This window comes from Ceratotherium simum, chromosome 6, assembly GCF_057802395.1.
Source record: "Ceratotherium simum simum isolate JZ-2026a chromosome 6, ASM5780239v1, whole genome shotgun sequence".
NCBI classification, from domain to species: domain Eukaryota; kingdom Metazoa; phylum Chordata; class Mammalia; order Perissodactyla; family Rhinocerotidae; genus Ceratotherium; species Ceratotherium simum.
The window spans coordinates 73,993,115-74,011,316 of record NC_141905.1 but is presented as its reverse complement, the minus strand read 5'-3'; the positions used below and the strand labels follow the sequence as shown (position 1 = coordinate 74,011,316).

General features: G+C 36.8%; 1 protein-coding gene across 4 annotated transcripts in view; it reads right to left on the bottom strand.

Moving 5' to 3' along the window:
• ATRNL1 (attractin like 1) overlaps nucleotides 1-18,202 on the bottom strand; it is a 773,536-nt gene that overhangs the window by 515,305 nt on the left and 240,029 nt on the right. For all 4 annotated transcript variants that reach the window (XM_087432666.1, XM_087432665.1, XM_087432664.1 and 1 more), the window contains one exon: nucleotides 466-518. In XM_087432666.1, the coding sequence (XP_087288792.1) occupies nucleotides 466-518 (53 nt within the window). The remainder of the gene's footprint in view (nucleotides 1-465; nucleotides 519-18,202) is intronic.

Sequence of the window (18,202 nt, the reverse complement as noted above, 5' to 3'; positions counted from 1 at the left end):
ATTAGGGAAATAGTTTGTTGTTTCTTAAAAAGTTTAACATACATCTATCATATGATCATTATCTAACGAAAGTATCTTTCAGTACAAAATCACTACAGCTTTTTAGTAATGACCAAAACTGCCCCCTGCAAAAATCTATTACAAAATTCTATTTGTTCAAAATTTATTCATAATGAAAAAGATTACATTAAAATCCAGCTGAGTTTACTCAAGTTCTATATTTTGTTCCATGTTCAGAATAAAATGTATTACTATTTCACTCTTCAGAGTAGGAAAAAAATGCACCAAATACAATTAAGAGAATATAGCAAAAAGATATTGTCTTTCTTAGCAATATATATGGAGTTGTATTATAAAATTGAAGAAATAAAAATGGTAACAGAAATGACAGCATCAGTTATGAATTTTTTTAACTAAATAATTGTACAAAACAACTATGTAAAATGAAAAAATATAAATACTTACAATAACATGTTCCTCTAAGTGGATTACCAACATAGCGATTTTCAGAGTCACATCTGTAGAAATGCAAAAACTCATTTACTATTAAACAACAAAATTCAAAAGCCTCATGTTTTTCTTTGAGCAAAAAAGTAATTAAACTCCACATTAAAACATCTTAAACACTACACCATTAATTTAAGTTTTAAAAACAAATCTTCAAAAGTCCTAATGTAGAAAGCCTATATATGAGTATGAGTGAGAGAAGAAATAAGTGAAGACAAATAAACACACACAAAAGGAATACAGGAGATGTCGTAAGGCAGATGCCATCCATAAGATGATGAGTTTGGGGATATGTATTTCTCCTCAATAATATGAGGAGGAATTGAAAGTCTGGATAAAGATATAGAGACATTTTTAAGTAGAGGAAGAAAATTGTGGGAATTCATAAACCCACATTGTTTTCTACTTCCTGTATTCTTTGAAATTAATATACTTTTCCCCAGTTTCTACACCAATGAATCTGTATTTTAAAAAAGATCTCCTCAATTGTGTAATGGAGACTTTTCTCTAAATCATCCAACTCTAAATTCAGGAGCTCAAACTGAATTCATGGAAGCAGATTATAAAAAGTGAAAGAACATATGAGCATTCAAACTCATGAATTCTAAGTTAAATTAAATTCTTCAAAAATATGGTCAACGATAGCAGTGGGAGAAAATTGTAAGTATTTTCAAAATTTCTGAGGTTAACATTTTTCAATCACTGTTTCTAGAATTCAATTAAAATGACAATTAGTGCCTAACAGAGATATAGCCTGGTTTTGCATAATGTTACTTCTTGGAACACCCTCCAAAATAAATTATTATAAAACGTATACAACAGGGTAACTGAATAAAGTGACAATATTTAAATTATGCATAAAAGTTTAAAAGGTGAGAAAGACCTTCTTAAAATGTCTTTATTTTAGTAGAGTTAACTAGAACAGAGGAATAATTTTAATACATATATATTATAATTAATAAAGGGCTAAACAGTTGAGAATAAGAAGCTAAATAATTAGGTTACACTCTGAATGCATTTTCCAGCCACGTGCTTGCTAGTTTTTCTATCTATGCAAAAAAATGAGTTGAAGAGTAAATCTTTTTCTACACTAACTACAAAATCAAAGTAAAAATGTAACAGCCTTTTATACCACTAACTTTATTCTTTGTGAAACAAAGGAACTTTGGACGTTAGGTTTTTCATGACTGCTCCAAATGCTCCTTTTAAAATGTATGATACATATAGCAGTTTTCTAGCTTTAGAAAATGATCATACTCATTATTGCTGGGTTAAGCACTTCAGAACCTATACTAGTCCTATACTATTGTTCCTTTCTTTAGGCTTGCCTCCTTAAATCCCATCACTTTGTACCAAGTATACATATATATATATATATATATATATATATATATATATATATGTATATATATATTAAGAAGGGATTTACAATACCAATATAATTTCTTTTTCTGTTGCAAAAAATAAACTTGACTTATTGCAAGTGAGTATCTCAATACTACTTTTAGAATAGAAAAATATTCAACATAATATACCCTGCATTGTTATGCATGATACTCCCTACATATGTTACTTGCCTAAATAGATGGCTTTCAAAGTCCCATAGCAATCTAAAATGACTAACTTTGACAAATGACAAGGTATCTTAAGTACTTTTTACTTGATCTGTATGTTGACTTTAAGAGCTCTGGATACAAACTTATTTTCCAATATGAAAATTATAAAGTTTTCATTTTTGTTAATAGTATTCAGTTTATTCAAATTATATATTATATTGGACTGGAAATTATTGTAATATGTTTACCTTCAACATAACATAATTTTTACAAAGGAATGGTTAAAATTTTTTCTCCAAACCATAAATTTTCTCAGAAGGATGAATTATATGCTCTTGTTTAGGAAGTAACTTTTGCTAGCTTTCATTACTCAAACTCAGAATTTCAACAGAAATAAGAAATTAACACCATCTTTTTAAGAAGTAAATTGAAATACTTTACAGTGTTCTTGAAGGTATCCAATATAAGAATTACATTCTCTTTTAAATTTTCAAAATCAAAAAAGCAATTAGAAACATATTGTCAAAAGTGCTTTACATTAATCAATAATATTGAGATAATTTTGCATTATTAGAAGTATTTTCAAATGTATAATTATGAGTTGAGTTTAAATATCAATTTTTGGTAGTTTAATTTCAGGTATCATTTAAAGAATCACTAGTGCCTACAAACAACAAAGGATATAAATAGTTCCAAAGGAAACATAATAAAATTTTAGGCATAAAACTCAGCCTGAAAAACACAAAAGTACATATAAATAAATGGAAAGACATTCCTTATTTTTCATTAGGACATCTCAACATCATCAGGAAGGTAGTTAATTTCAAAGATAATGTCTAATTAGATCCAACAAAATTTCCAAAGAGCTTAAAATGTGATAAAAAGTGGATCTTAAGGTTCACATGCACAAGTAAACATATAAGAATAGCTAGCAAAACAATGAAAAGGAAGAACTTTGAGGGGAGCTAAACCTAAAAGACATTAAAATATACCCAAAGTCTATATAATTAAAATAGTGTGGTATTAGCACATCAATAGAAAGACCAAAGTTACAGAACAGAAATTCCAGAAACAGGCTCAACTATCATATACTAAAAATCTAGTATATGATAAAAGTAATATTTTGAAGGACTGCAGTAATAATAGTCTTTTTCACAAACGGTATTGAGACAACTGGATAGCCATTTGGAAAAATATAAAATCAGATCCAATCCTCACACGGTACACACACAAAAAAAAACTCTAAATGCATCAGAGACCTAAGTGTAAAAAGTAAAACTTTAAACATATTAGAAGAAAAGATGAGTGAATTGCACAACAACATAGATATAATTAAAGGCTTCCTAAGCATGAATAAAATTTCAAATACAATTTCAAAAAGACTAAGAAAAAAATAAAAATAAAAAATATTAAGAAATATGACTAAATGAAAAAAATATTTGCATGGTAAAAAAAAAAAAAATGCCACTAGTAAAGTCAAAAGACATAGGACAAATTGGGAGAAAATATATCTGCAACATATGTCACATAAAAAGGGCTAAAATCCCTAATTTATAAAGAACTCTTTAAAAATAAGGGGGACTGGAGTGACGTCAGCATCATGGCGGAGTGAGCTTTCCCGTAAACTCTTCCCCTGACAAGATACAACAAAAGGAACAGTCACAGACCAATAACGGACTCCTAGACAGTGAAAAGCAAGATCGGAAAGATCCACACTGCCACACATTTGAGAGAGGAACATGCTGGGCCCCCAGAGGAAGTGGGGAGAGGTAAGGAGAACTCCTCTCCCTCCCCATCAGATCAGTGATCCCAGTCCGAGTGAGTCCCAGAGAGGGGGGAGGGGCGGCCCTCTGCGGGGAAACTGTAGCTCTTCGGGCTCTCTCAGCCAGTGGGAAACTCCCTCACACAGGACTCAGAACAGCTACAGGGCTACCATTAACATCTGAGCACTCCAGGAGAGCAGATAACGAGGGGTGAGCGAGAAGCCCCCCCCCCCGCCAGGGACCCAGTGGGCAAAAGAGAGAGCCCCCCCCTTCTCCGTAAAGCCAGACACTGCAGCTCAGGTGACCCAACCAGACCAAGTGGCCTGCGGATCACAGCAAACAGCCGGGGCAGAGTGCAGGAGGATCAGATTACACAGCCCTTAACCCCCACACGGTGGCAGCCGTGGAAATTACACCAGATATTTCCAGGATGAGGAAAAATAAAGCCAATACAGGAACCACAATGCAAAGGTACATAAAATCACCAGACCAGAAGGAAAATGACAAGCACCCAGAAACCAACCCTGAAGACACAGAAATCCATAACCTAAACGACAGTGATTTCAAAATAGCTATCATAAAAAAAAACTCAACAAAATACGAGATAACACAGACAAACAATTCAATGAGATTAGGAGTTTCTTCACAAAAGAGATTGAAATCATAAAGAAAAACCAATCAGTACTGATGGAGATGAAGAACACAATGGAAGAGGTAAAGGGGAATCTGGAATCTTTAAAGAACAGAGCTGACAATATGGAGGAAAGAATTAGCATTATAGAGGATACGAATACAGATATGCTCCAGATGGAAGAGGAGAGAGAACTAAGACTAAAAAGAAATGAAGAAAGTCTCTGAGGAATATCTGACTCTATTAGGAAATGTAACATAAGAATTATAGGTATTCCGGAGGGAGAAGAGAGGGAAAGAGGAACAGAGAGCCTATTCAAGGAAATAATAGCTGAGAACTTCCCAAATCTGGGGAAGGAGCAGGAAATACCAGTAAGTGAAGCCGATAGATGGAACACTTCCTAACTCTTTCTATGAGGCCAACATCACCCTGATACCAAAGCTAGACAAAGACAATACAAAGAAGGAAAATTACAGGCCAATATCGCTAATGAACATAGACGCAAACATCCTCAACAAAATATTGGCAAACCGAATACAGCAATACATTAAAAAGATCATACACCATGATCAAGTGGGATTTATACCAGGGACGCAGGGATGGTTCAACATCCGCAAATCAATCAACGTGATACACCACATCAACAAAACAAAGAATAAAAACCACATGGTTATCTCAATAGACGCAGAGAAGGCATTTGACAAGATAGAACATCCATTTATGATAAAAACTCTCAACAAAATGGATATAGAAGGAAACTACCTCAACATAATAAAGGCTATTTATGACAAACCCACAGCCAACATCATACTCAATGGGGAAAGACTGAAAGCCATTCCTCTGAGAATAGGAACGAGGCAGGGCTGCCCACTCTCACCACTCCTATTCAACATAGTACTAGAGGTTTTGGCCAGAGCAATTACGCAAGAAAAAGGAATAAAAGGAATCCAAATCTGCAACAAAGAAGTGAAACTCTCACTATTTGCAGATGACATGATTTTATATATAGAAAACCCTAAAGAATGCCTTGGAAAACTATTAGAAATAATCAACAACTACAGCAAAGTCACAGGGTACAAAATCAATCTACAAAAATCAGTTGCATTTCTGTATGCTAATAACAAACTAACAGAAAGAGAGCTCAAAAAGATAATACCACTTACAACTGCATCAAAAAGAATAAAATATCTAGGAATAAATCTTACCAAGGAGGTGAAAGACCTATACAATGAAAACTATAAGACATTTTTGAAAGAAATCGATGATGACATAAAGAAATGGAAAGACATCCCATGCACATGGATTGGAAGAAAAAACATAGTTAAAATGTCTATATTACCTAAAGCAATCTACAGATTCAGTGCAATCCCAAAGAGAATCCCAATGACATTCTTCACGGAAATAGAAGAAAGAATACTAAAATTCATATGGGGCAACAAAAGACCCCGAATAGCTAAAGCAATCCTAAGAAAAAAGAACAAAGCTGGAGGCATCACAATCCCTGACTTCAAAACATACTTCAAAGCAATAGTAATCAAAACAGCATGGTACTGGTACAAAAACAGACACACAGATCAATGGAAAAGAATTGAAAGCCCAGAAATAAAACCACACAAATATGGACAGCTAATTTTGAACAAAGGAGCTAAGAACATACAATGGAGAAAGGAAAGTCTCTTCAATAAATGGTGTTGGGAAAACTGGACAGCCACAGGCAAAAGAATGAAAGTGGACCATCTGCTATCGCCATTCACAAGGATTGACTCAAAAGGGATCAAAGACCTGAAGGTGAGACCTGAAAGTATAAAACTCATAGAAGAAAATATAGGCAACACACTATTTGACATTGGTCATAAAGGAATCTTTTCGGATGACATGCCTACCCAGACTAGGGAAACTAAAGAAAAAATAAACAAGTGGGACTTTATCAAATTAAAGAGCTTCTACAAGACAAATGAAACCAGAATCAAGAGGAACAGACAACCAACCAGCTGGGATAAAATATTTGCAAAACATATATCTGACAAGGGGTTAATCTCCATAATATATAAAGAACTCACACAACTGAACAACAAAAAACAAACAATCCAATCAAAAAAATGGGCAGAGGAAATGAACAGACACTTCTCCAAGGAAGATATACAGACGGCCAATAGGCACATGAAAAGATGTTCAACATTACTAATCATCAGGGAAATGCAAATCAAAACAACACTAAGATATCACCTCACGCCCGTTAAATTGGCTATTAATCGAGGATTAGGAGTCAAGATGGCGGCATAGGCAGACTCTGAACTCACCTCCTCCCGTGGACACAGCCAATTTACAACTACTCGTGGAAAAATTACCCCTGAGACAGCACTGAAAACTGGATGAGAGGAACTCCTGCAACAACGGACAATCCTAACTGGGGTAGAAGAGGCAGAGACTCCCTTCCAGAGAGGAAAAACGCCGCCTTCACAAGCCGCCAGCTTCACGGCCGCCGGGAGCAGCTCACAGGTACGCGCCCTCCCTGGAGGCGCGAGGCCCTGAGTCGGGAGCGCCCCCGCTGTGGGCATTTTGTGGACCCAGCACAATCGACACCAGCGGCATAATATCTGACTGTGCCTGCTACTAAAGCATTGGGGAGCACCCCCAGAAAACCCGGTTCACAAAGAAACTAAAACTGGCTCTTAAAGGGCCCACGCACAAACTCGCCCGTTCCAGAAAGCATCCTAAAATCACCAGAAAGAAAGGTGCACGGTGCTTTGGTGACAAGAGACTCACGTAATAGGCCCTGAGTGCATCTCGGTGAGAGGTGAGACCTCTCCAGGGACTGGGACATTGGCGGCCGCCATTGTTGTGGCCTGGTGTGAGCGTGCTGACACAGACGCCATTGGAGTTCTCCCTGAGGCCTCCTAGCCCAGGGTCTGCTCCACCCGCTAGAGCACCGATTTAATCCAGCTCAGCCAGGGCAGGCAGCCCACCCTAGAGACTGGCCCCACCTAACAACAAGCCCTCAGGCAACGTGTGGGCCTGCATAGATTGGTGACTGGATTCTCTGCAGCCTGGCAACTGAGCCGACTTGAGTGCGGCAGGGTGTGCACAAGGATCGGGTGCAGAGTGTGGGGTGGTGGCGGAGTGTGGGGGGCTCCTGCCGTGGAGAAACTGGGTCCGCTTGGGGGTCGGGGCGCTCACACGGGGCAGGACTGTGTTGACTGTGTGTGTGGACCTGTGGGCAACAGGGCTTGTCAGCTGCAGAAGACTTGTGCTTCTCAAAGACCCACATAGGAGGTTTGCCCCACCTTCCAAAGCCTGAAACAATTGGGTGCTCCTGTGCCTGAGGCCAGCCCCACCCAGCTGCAATCCTCAGAGAGCTGACAAGGGACCTAATAGGCTAGAGACTTACAGCAATTGTAAGGCCCTGAGCCTAACAACCTGCCACGCTGGGGGCCTACTCAGTTAAAAGAAATACTGCAAGACAAATGTGGTATTAGAACTTGCAGCCAACTGTGCTGGGGCTCCCTACACCTGATAAAGAGACTGAAGGGCCCACAACAACTACAAGCAGCTGAGCATTACAACAGCTGGCCAGGAGCATAACTCAGCCTCCCTGGGCGCCTACAGGGAGAGCTAACAGGCCACAATAGAAGGACACACATAGCCCACATAGGGGTCACCCCTGGAACATTGAGAACTGAGGGAAGCACACTGGAAACATCCTAAGGCATCACTTACATAAGGTCACCTATCCAAGAGCAGGAGACGTAGCTGACCTACCTAATATGTAGACACAAGCACAGGGAAAGAGGCAAAATGAGGAGGCAAAAGAATACATTCCAAGTAAGGGAACAGGACAAAACCCCAGAAAAGGAACTAAGTGAAACAGAAATGAGCAACCTACCTGACAGAGAGTTCAAACTAAGAGTGTTAAGGATGCTCACTGATCTGGGGAGAAGAATAGATGAACTCAGTGAGAATGTCAACAAAGAAATGGAAGATATAAAAAAGAACCAATCAGAAATGAAGAATACAATACTGGAAATGAAAAATTCATTAGAGGGACTCAAAAGCAGAGTAGAGGATACAGAAGAACGGATCTGTGAGCTGGAAGAAAGACTAGAAGAAATTGCCCAAGGTGAACAGGTAAAAGAGAAAAGAATTAAAAAGAGTGAGGACAGTCTAAGGGACCTCTGGGACAACATCAAGCGCACTAACATCCGTGTTATAGGTGTCCCGGAAGGAGAAGAGCGAGACAAGGGGGCAGAGAATCTATTTCAAGAAATAATAGATGAAAACTTCCCTAACCTAAGGAAGGAAACAGACATCCAGGTACAGGAATCACAGAGAGCCACAAACAAGACAAACCCAAAGAGGCCCACACCAAGACACATCATAATCAAAATGTCCAGAATTAAAGGTAAAGAGAGAATCCTAAAAGCCGCAAGAGAATGTCAAGTTACATACAAAGGAAACCCCATAAGGCTATCAGCTGACTTCTCGGCAGAAACCTTACAGGCTAGAAGAGAATGGCACAATATATTTAAAGTGCTAAAAGAAAAAAACTTACAGCCAAGAATACTCTACCCAGCAAGGTTATCATTCAAAATGGAAGGAGAGATCAAAATTTTCCCAGATAAGCAAAAATTAAAGGAGTTTGTCACCAAGAAACCAGTGCCACAAGAAATGTTAAAGGGACTGATTTAAGGGGAAAAGAGAAGACCACAAATAGGAAAAATTATCTATTTCCATGATTAGAACGTAATGGTTACAAATGCACAAAAAAGAGGTTAGATATGACATCAAAAACATAAAAGGAGGGAGGAGGGGAGTTAAAGAGTACAGCTTTCAGACAGAGGTCAAACTAAAGTGACCATCAATTCTGTATAGAAGAAGTAAGGAACAGAGAAGGACTACTACAACACTGAGGGAAAAAAAAAAAAGTTAAAAAATGGCAGTAATTACATACCTATCAATAGCTACTTTAAACGTCAATGGACTAAATGCTCCAATTAAAAGGCATAGGGTGGCTGACTGGATAAAAAAACAAGACCCATATATATGCTGCATACAAGAGACACACTTCAGACCTAAAGACACTCACAAACTGAAAGTGAAGGGATGGAAAAGATACTCCACGCAAATGGCAACGAAAAGAAAGCTGGGGTAGCAGTACTCATATCAGACAAAATAGACTTTAAAACAAAAACTGTAAAAAGAGACAAAGAAGGGCACTACATAATGATCAAGGGAACAATCCAACAAGAGGATATAACACTTGTAAATATCTACGCACCCAATGTAGGTGCACCTAAATATATAAAGCAATTATTAACAGACATAAAAACAGAAATAGACAGTAACACAATAATAGTAGGGGACTTTAACACTCCACTTGCACCAACGGATAGATCATCCAAACAGAAGATCAATAAGGAAACATTGGCCTTGAACGACACACTAGAACAGATGGACCTAGTAGATATATACAGAGCATTCCATCCAAAAACCGAAGAATACACGTTCTTTTCAAAGGCACATGGAACATTCTCCAGATTGATCACATATTAGGCCACAAAACAAGTCTCCATAAATTTAAGAAGATTGAAATAATACCAAGCATCTTTTCTGACCACAACGGTATGAAACTAGAAATCAACTATAGGAAGAAAATCAGAAAAGCCACAAATACATGGAGATTAAACAAAATGCTACTGAACAACGACTGGGTTAACGAAGAAATCAAAGAAGAAATCAAAAAATACCTGGAGACAAATGAAAATGAAAATATGACATGCCAGAATTTATGGGATACAGCAAAAGCGGTTCTAAGAGGGAAGTTTATAGCCATACAGGCCTATCTCAACAAACAAGAAAAATCTCAAATAAACAATCTAACAATGCACCTAAAGGAACTGGAAAAAGAAGAACAAACAAAGCCCAAAATCAGTAGAAGAAGGGAAATAATAAAAATCAGAGCAGAAATTAATGAAATAGAGACCAAAAAAACAATAGAAAAAATTAATAAAACCAAGAGCTGGTTCTTTGAAAAGATCAACAAAATTGACAAACCTTTAGCTAGACTCACCAAGAAAAAAAGAGAGAAGGCACAAATAAGTAAAATCAGAAATGAAAGAGGAGAGGTTACAACAGCCACCTCAGAAATACAAAAGATTATAAGACAATACTATGAAAAGCTATATGCCAACCAATTCGACAATCTGGAAGAAATGGATAAATTCTTAGAATCATACAACCTTCCAAAACTGGATGAAGAAGAAGTAGAGAATTTGAATAGACCAATCACCAGTAAGGAGATCAAAACATTAATCAAAAACCTTCCCAAAAATAAAAGTCCAGGACCAGATGGCTTCCCTGGGGAATTCTACCAAACATTCAAAGAAGACTTAATACCTATCCTTCTCAAACTCTTCCAAAAAATTGAGGAGGGGGGGAAGCTCCCTAACTCATTCTACAAAGCTGACATTACCCTGATACCAAAACCAGACAAGGACAACACAAAAAAAGAAAATTACAGGCCAATATCACTGATGAACATCGATGCGAAAATCCTCAACAAAATACTAGCAAATCGCATACAACAATACGTTAAAAAGATTATACACCATGATCAAGTGGGATTTATTCCAGGGATGCAGGGATGGTTTAACGTTCGCAAATCAATCAACGTAATACACCACATTAATAAAATGAAGAACAAAAATCACATGATCATCTCAATAGATGCAGAGAAAGCATTTGACAAGATACAGCATCCATTTAGGATAAAAACTCTGAATAAAATGGGGATAGAAGGAAAGTACCTCAACATAATAAAGACCATATATGAGAAACCCACAGCTAATATCATCCTCAAGGGTGAAAAACTGAAAGCTATCCCTCTAAGAACAGGAACCAGACAAGGATGCCCACTGTCACCTCTCCTATTTAACATAGTACTGGAAGTCCTAGCCAGAGCAATCAGGCAAGAGAAAGAAATAAAAGGGATCCAAATTGGAAAGGAAGAAGTGAAACTGTCACTATTTGCAGATGACATGATTTTATATATAGAAAACCCTAAAGAATCCACCAGACAACTTTTAGAAGTAATAAACGAATATGGTAAAGTTGCAGGATACAAAATCAACATACAAAAATCAGTTGCATTTCTGTACACTAACAACCAAGTAGAAGAAAGAGAAATTAAGTACACCATCCCATTTACAATTGCAACAAAAAGAATAAAATACCTAGGAATAAACTTAACCAAAGAGGTGAAAGATCTGTACACCGAAAACTATAAAACATTGCTGAAAGAAATTGAAGAAGACATAAAGAAATGGAAAGATATTCCGTGCTCTTGGATTGGAAGAATTAACATAGTTAAGATGTCCATACTTCCTAAAGCCATCTATAGATTCAATGCAATCCCTAGCAAAGTTCCAACAACATTTTTCACAGAAATAGAACAAAGAATCCTAAAATTTATATGGAACAACAAAAGACCCCGAATAGCTAAAGGAATCCTGAGAAAAAAGAACAAAGCTGGAGGTATCACACTCCCTGATTTCAAAATATACTACAAAGCTATAGTCACCAAAACAGCATGGTACTGGCACAAAAACAGACACACAGATCAATGGAATAGAATCGAAAGCCCAGAAATAAACCCACACATCTATGGACAGCTAATCTTTGACAAAAGAGCCAAGAACATACAATGGGGAAAAGAAAGTCTCGTCAACAAATGGTGTTGGGAAAACTGGATAGCCACATGCAAAAAAATGAAAGTAGACCCTTACCTTACACCATACACAAAAATTAACTCCAAATGGATTAAAGACTTGAATGTAAGACCTGAAACTGTGAAACTTCTAGAAGAAAACATAGGCAGTACGCTCTTCGACATTGGTCTTAGCAACATCTTTTCAAACACCACATCTGACCGGGCAAGAGAAACAATAGAAAAAATAAACAAATGGGACTACATCAAACTAAAAAGCTTCTGCACAGCAAAGGAAACCATCAACAAAACAAAAAGACAACCTAACAATTGGGAGAAGATATTTGCAAACCATACATCTGATAAGGGCTTAATCTCCAAAATATATAAAGAACTCGTGCATCTCAACAACAAAAGAACTACCAACCCAATTAAAAAATGGGCAAAAGACCTGAACAGACATTTCTCCAAAGAAGATATACAGATGGCCAACAGACACATGAAAAGATGTTCAAAATCACTAACTATCAGGGAAATGCAAATCAAAACTACAATGAGATATCACCTCACGCCCGTCAGAATGGCTATAATTAACAAGACAGGAAACAACATGTGTTGGAGAGGATGTGGAGAGAAGGGAACTCTCATACACTGCTGGTGGGAGTGCAAACTGGTGCAGCCACTAGGGAAAACAGTATGGAGATTCCTCGAAAAACCAAGGATAGAACTACCATATGATCCAGCTATTCCACTGTTGGGTATTTATCCAAAGAACTTGAAAACACCAGTTTGCAAAGGTACATGCACCCCTGTGTTCATTGCAGCGTTATTCACAATAGCCAAGACTTGGAAGCAACCTAAGTGCCCATCAAGGGACAAATGGATAAAGAAGATGTGGTATATATACACAATGGAATACTACTCAGCCATAAGAAACGATGAAATCCAGCCATTTGTGACAACGTGGATGGACATTGAGGGTATTATGCAAAGTGAAATAAGTCAGAGGGAGAAGGTCAAATACCGTATGATTTCCTTCATTAAGTAGTAGATAATAACAACAATAAACAAACACATAGGGACAGAGATTGGATTGGTGGTTACCAGAGGGGAAGGGGGGAGGGAGGAGGGTGAAAGGGATAATTTGGTACATGTGTGTGGTGATGGGTTGTAATTAGTATTTTGGTGGTGAACATGATGTAATCTATGCAGAAATAGAAGTACAATGATGTACACCTGAAATTTTTACAATGTTATAAACCAATGTTACTGCAATAAATAAAAAATTAAAAAAAAAAAAATTGGCTATTAATCACCAAGACAAAAAACAACAAATGTTGGAGAGGATGTGGAGAAACAGGAACCCTCATACACAGCTGGTGGGAATGCAAACTGGTGCAGCCTCTATGGAAAATGGTGTGGAGATTCCTCAAAGAATTAAAAATAGAAATACCCTATGATCCAGCTATCCCATTACTAGGAATCTATCCAACGAACCTGAAATCAACAATCCAAAGAAGCTTATGCACCCCTATGTTCATTGCAGCATTATTCACTATAGCCAAGAAGTGGAAGCAACCCAAGTGTCCCTCGACTGATGACTGGATCAAGAAGATGTGGTATATATATACAATGGAATACTACTCAGCCATAAAAAAAGACAAAACAGTCCCATTTGCAACAACATGGATGGGCCTGGAGGGTATTATGTTAAGCGAAATAAGCCAGAAAGAGAAAGACAAACACTGTATGATCTCACTTATATGTGGAATATAAACCAACACATGGACAGAGAAAATTGTATTGTGGTTACCAGGGACAATGGGGGTAGGGAGTGGGCACAAGGGGTGAAGAGAGACATATATACGGTGATGGAGAAACAAAAATGTACAACCCAAAATTTCACAATGTTATAAACTATTAAAACATCAACTAAAAAAAATAATGGGGACTAATAATTCTATAGAAAAGTTGGCAAAAGACATGAATAGACAATTCACAAAAAAGTGATTAAAAAAGGCTCTTAAATATATGAAAAGATGTTCAACTTCACTCATAATATGGGAAATATACGTTAAAACCATTTCTCCCCCATGAGACTGTCTGTCAAAATTTCAAAAGCACAGCAATATAGTCTGCTTTTGAGTCTGTGGGTAAACAGGCTCTCCCATATATTGGTGATGGGAATACAAAATGAGAAAATCCCTGTGGAGGAGAATTTAGCAATATCTAACAAAACTACATATGCATTTAGTCTTCTACCCAGCAACCCCACTTACAGGAATTTACTCTTGAGATAAACCTGCAACAATATGAAAATACATGTGCACAAGTTTATTCACAGCAGCATCATTTGTAATTACAAAATATTGGAAAATATCTAAATGTCCACGCATAGGAGATTTGTTAAATAAACCTTGATACATACACACAATGTTGTACTATGCATTTGTAAACAAAACGAAACAAAAAGATAATGAACATCTTTATGACCTGATATAGATATATACCCACAATATGTCAACTTTTGTGTAAGAAGGAAAAGTATGAACGTATATATATGTGTGTGTGTGTATATATACATATGATACATTATATTGTATATATTGTATCTATTGTATATATGTATACAAATGCACATTGTATATATGTATATTGTATACATATGTAGATATATATATATACATTATATATATATACACACACACACAGGATACACGAAGCCATTTAAATTGTTTTACCTTTACAAAAAGAAACACAGGGAGGATCAAGTACAAAACAAGGAAGCTGGCTACCTACTAGAGGAGGAAAGAGGAAATGGGATTAATCTCTCTGAGTATATTATTTTAATACTTTTGTCTTTTGAAAGAATGTTAATGTTCAATATATTCCAAAAAAAATATATTAAACCAATAAGAATGGGAAAGGGAAAAAAACCTAAAACAGAAAGTAAACTGAAAGAAATGAACCTAATGATTTCAAGTGACTACTATGTAGCCATCCTGAAGGGAAACAAAGGAAGAGAGGAAAGAGTAGGAGGAGGCGACTGGGGAGGAAGGGAAGAGGAGGGAAGGAAGAAAGAAAGGAGGGAAAGAAAGAAGCAAAGGTTGGAAGGAGGGAGGAAAGGATGGAATGACGGAGGGAGGGAGGGAGGGAGAGGGAGGGAGAATTCCAAGTAACTTATGAACACGGTATTTGACTACATATTCTCAATCTTGGACAGGGTAAGGTGGAGTAGGGAAAATTGTAATCAAACTTTGAAATCATTTTAGTAGGTTTGTTTATTGAAGTGATATAGATAAAGCAATTCTGAAAGTATCTTAAACATATTATAGAATTGAGCAAATAAGGAATGTGTTAATGTCATTGGGAGCCAGTGTTTTGACTGAGGAGGAAGAGATATACAAATACTGAACTGGAGAACACCCAAAAGAACCTTGTGGGGATGGACTGGAATTGGAAGTTTGGGTATGAAGTAATACTTTCTAAAATATGTATATGAATGTGTATATGCAAGCATATGTGCACATGTATATGTATGTGTGTACTCCATATATATGTACTTATGTGTATTTATTTGTGTATATAAGTAAATTATTATTCCCTAGTTCTGTTCACTGAACCGGCCACTAAGTAAAGACACTTTAGTAGTAAAAAGCATACCTAGCACCAAGATATTGTTCTCTAATATGACTCTCCATTACAAGGAACCAGAGTTCTGAAAAAAAAAATGGCTGATTCCAGAGGCAGGACAGGCATAAGATGAGCCTGGAACATCTTCTTATATCAGAGAGTAAGGAAGTAGTCAGAAAATGATAGATGCACATCACAAAAACACAAGAGCCAGCTTGAAGTAGCTCCCACTGGCCAAATCTGGGACAATATGAGTGCCAAATGATTAAGTAGAGCAGTGAATTATAAACCATTTGGGAAAACAGGGGTTCATGAGTTAATACCAATAATAAATAGATAAATATAAATGGTGGAGAAGGGAGAGCTCTTGCTTATAGTAGAATTCTGAGGACTGACAGGTAATGTAGAGGAAGTATGGGAGTTGGTAATCATTATAGTAAAGATTGAGATCAGGCAAGAGGAATCAATTTTTTCTTCTCATAAATATGTCATGTCCTATTAGATAAATTTGTCTTATGTCTAATTAACTCAAAAAAACGCAAAAAAAAAGAAAAAGAATTCAGGTCACTTATCACATCTCTAAACAAATACCAAGACCTTATGGACTAGTAAATGCATTCTAATATAATTATATCTAAGCAGAGTCACCACCCCTAGGAAGATATCTTCATTATAAGGGATGAAATGAATGAAATCTCAAATAAATACATAAATATATACATACATAAATGTATAAATTTATAAATCTATGTTTAAATGTATCACTTATACCCAATGTAGTGCTATGCAAACCAAGATCTTCCCATCTCATTTCCACATGGCAAAATCAATTGGTAAAACCATTTACACTAATCTATTGTAAATATAATCAGCTGATATATTGAAATGTTTGGCATAGCCATTATAGATTTTCATGTAACCTATACAATAATGTGATCTGGAACCAAGAATATCATACTCTATCAATTTCATTGTAGCCCTCATAAATAAATGCAAGTTAAAAAATCAGAATAGAGGGTCTCACAAACAACTATTTTCAACAAAAGGAAAGAGCAGTACTGTAAACAAAGAAAATCGTCAATTCTTTCTTAAGGCAATTTTGCATATATGAGTAAAATAATCAGATTAATAAAAAATGTTTAAATTATGTTTTATTCTGTAATAGACCACTATGTTTAGTAACACAAAAGTAAAATTTCTTTCTAAATAATCTGTTTTTAGAAAAGTCTTCATTTGCATTGTTGAAATTATTTTACCCATTCCAAGAAAGTATATTTTCTTTAGAAAAAATTAGTCCTTTCATAGCTTGAAAACTCTTAAAGCACTTAATGTGTGTATTATATAAATATTTAGTACACAAATATATAATTCAGTGAATAAAACAAAAGTGCAATTCGATATACTTATACTAGCTATCTATTGTTAAGTAACAAATTACTACAAACTTGTGACTTTAATCAACACATTTATTATCTCACAGGTTTTGTGGGTTAGCAGTCTAGGCATGGCCTAGTTGAGTTCTCTGATTCAGAGACTCAGAGGGATGCAATCAAGGTGTTGACTGGCACTGGGGTCCACTGTACAGCTGCAATCAAGGTGTCAGCTGGGATTGGGTTCTCATCAGAGGCTTGACTGGGGATGTACCTGCTTCTAAGCTCCCTCAGGTTGTTGGCAGAATTTATTTTCTTGTGGCTATAGAACTGAGGGCCTTGGTTTCTTAATTAGTATTCTCTGGAGGCTGCCCTCAGTTCCTAGAGGATGCCTTCAGCTCCACTTACTTCTTCAAAGCTGGCAAAGGAGAAAGACTATAGAGCAAGTCTTCTAGCAAGACACTGACTTAAAGCATGTTCATGGAAATGACACACCAACACCTTTACAATATAATATAACATAATCATAGGAGTGATATCCCATCACATTTGCCATATTTTCTGGTTTAGAAGTCAGTCACAAGTCCTGGCCATACTCAAGGAAAGGGGATTATACAGTAGTGTGAATACCAGAAGGCAGATAGTCACTTTAGGGTCTGTCCACCATATACAATTGTGTGTGAGGAAGATTAGCCCTGAGCTAACATCCATTGCCAATCCTCCTCTTTTTGCTGAGGAAGAGTGGGCCTGGGCTAACATCCATGCCCATCTTCCTCTACTTTATATGGGACGCTGCCACAGCATAGCTTGACAAGCAGTGTGTTGGTCTACGCCAGGGATCCAAACCCACGAACCCCCAGGCCGCCAAAGCGAAGCACACGAACTTAACTGCTACACCACCGGGCCAGCCCCCCCCAAAATTTTTTATTATAAAATATTTCAATGTATTTATTTGAGATATGAACACATACTAATCTAATTCACATAATGAATAAGTTCAGAAGTTAAATTATTTGATCAAGTTCAAACTCAGATTATAA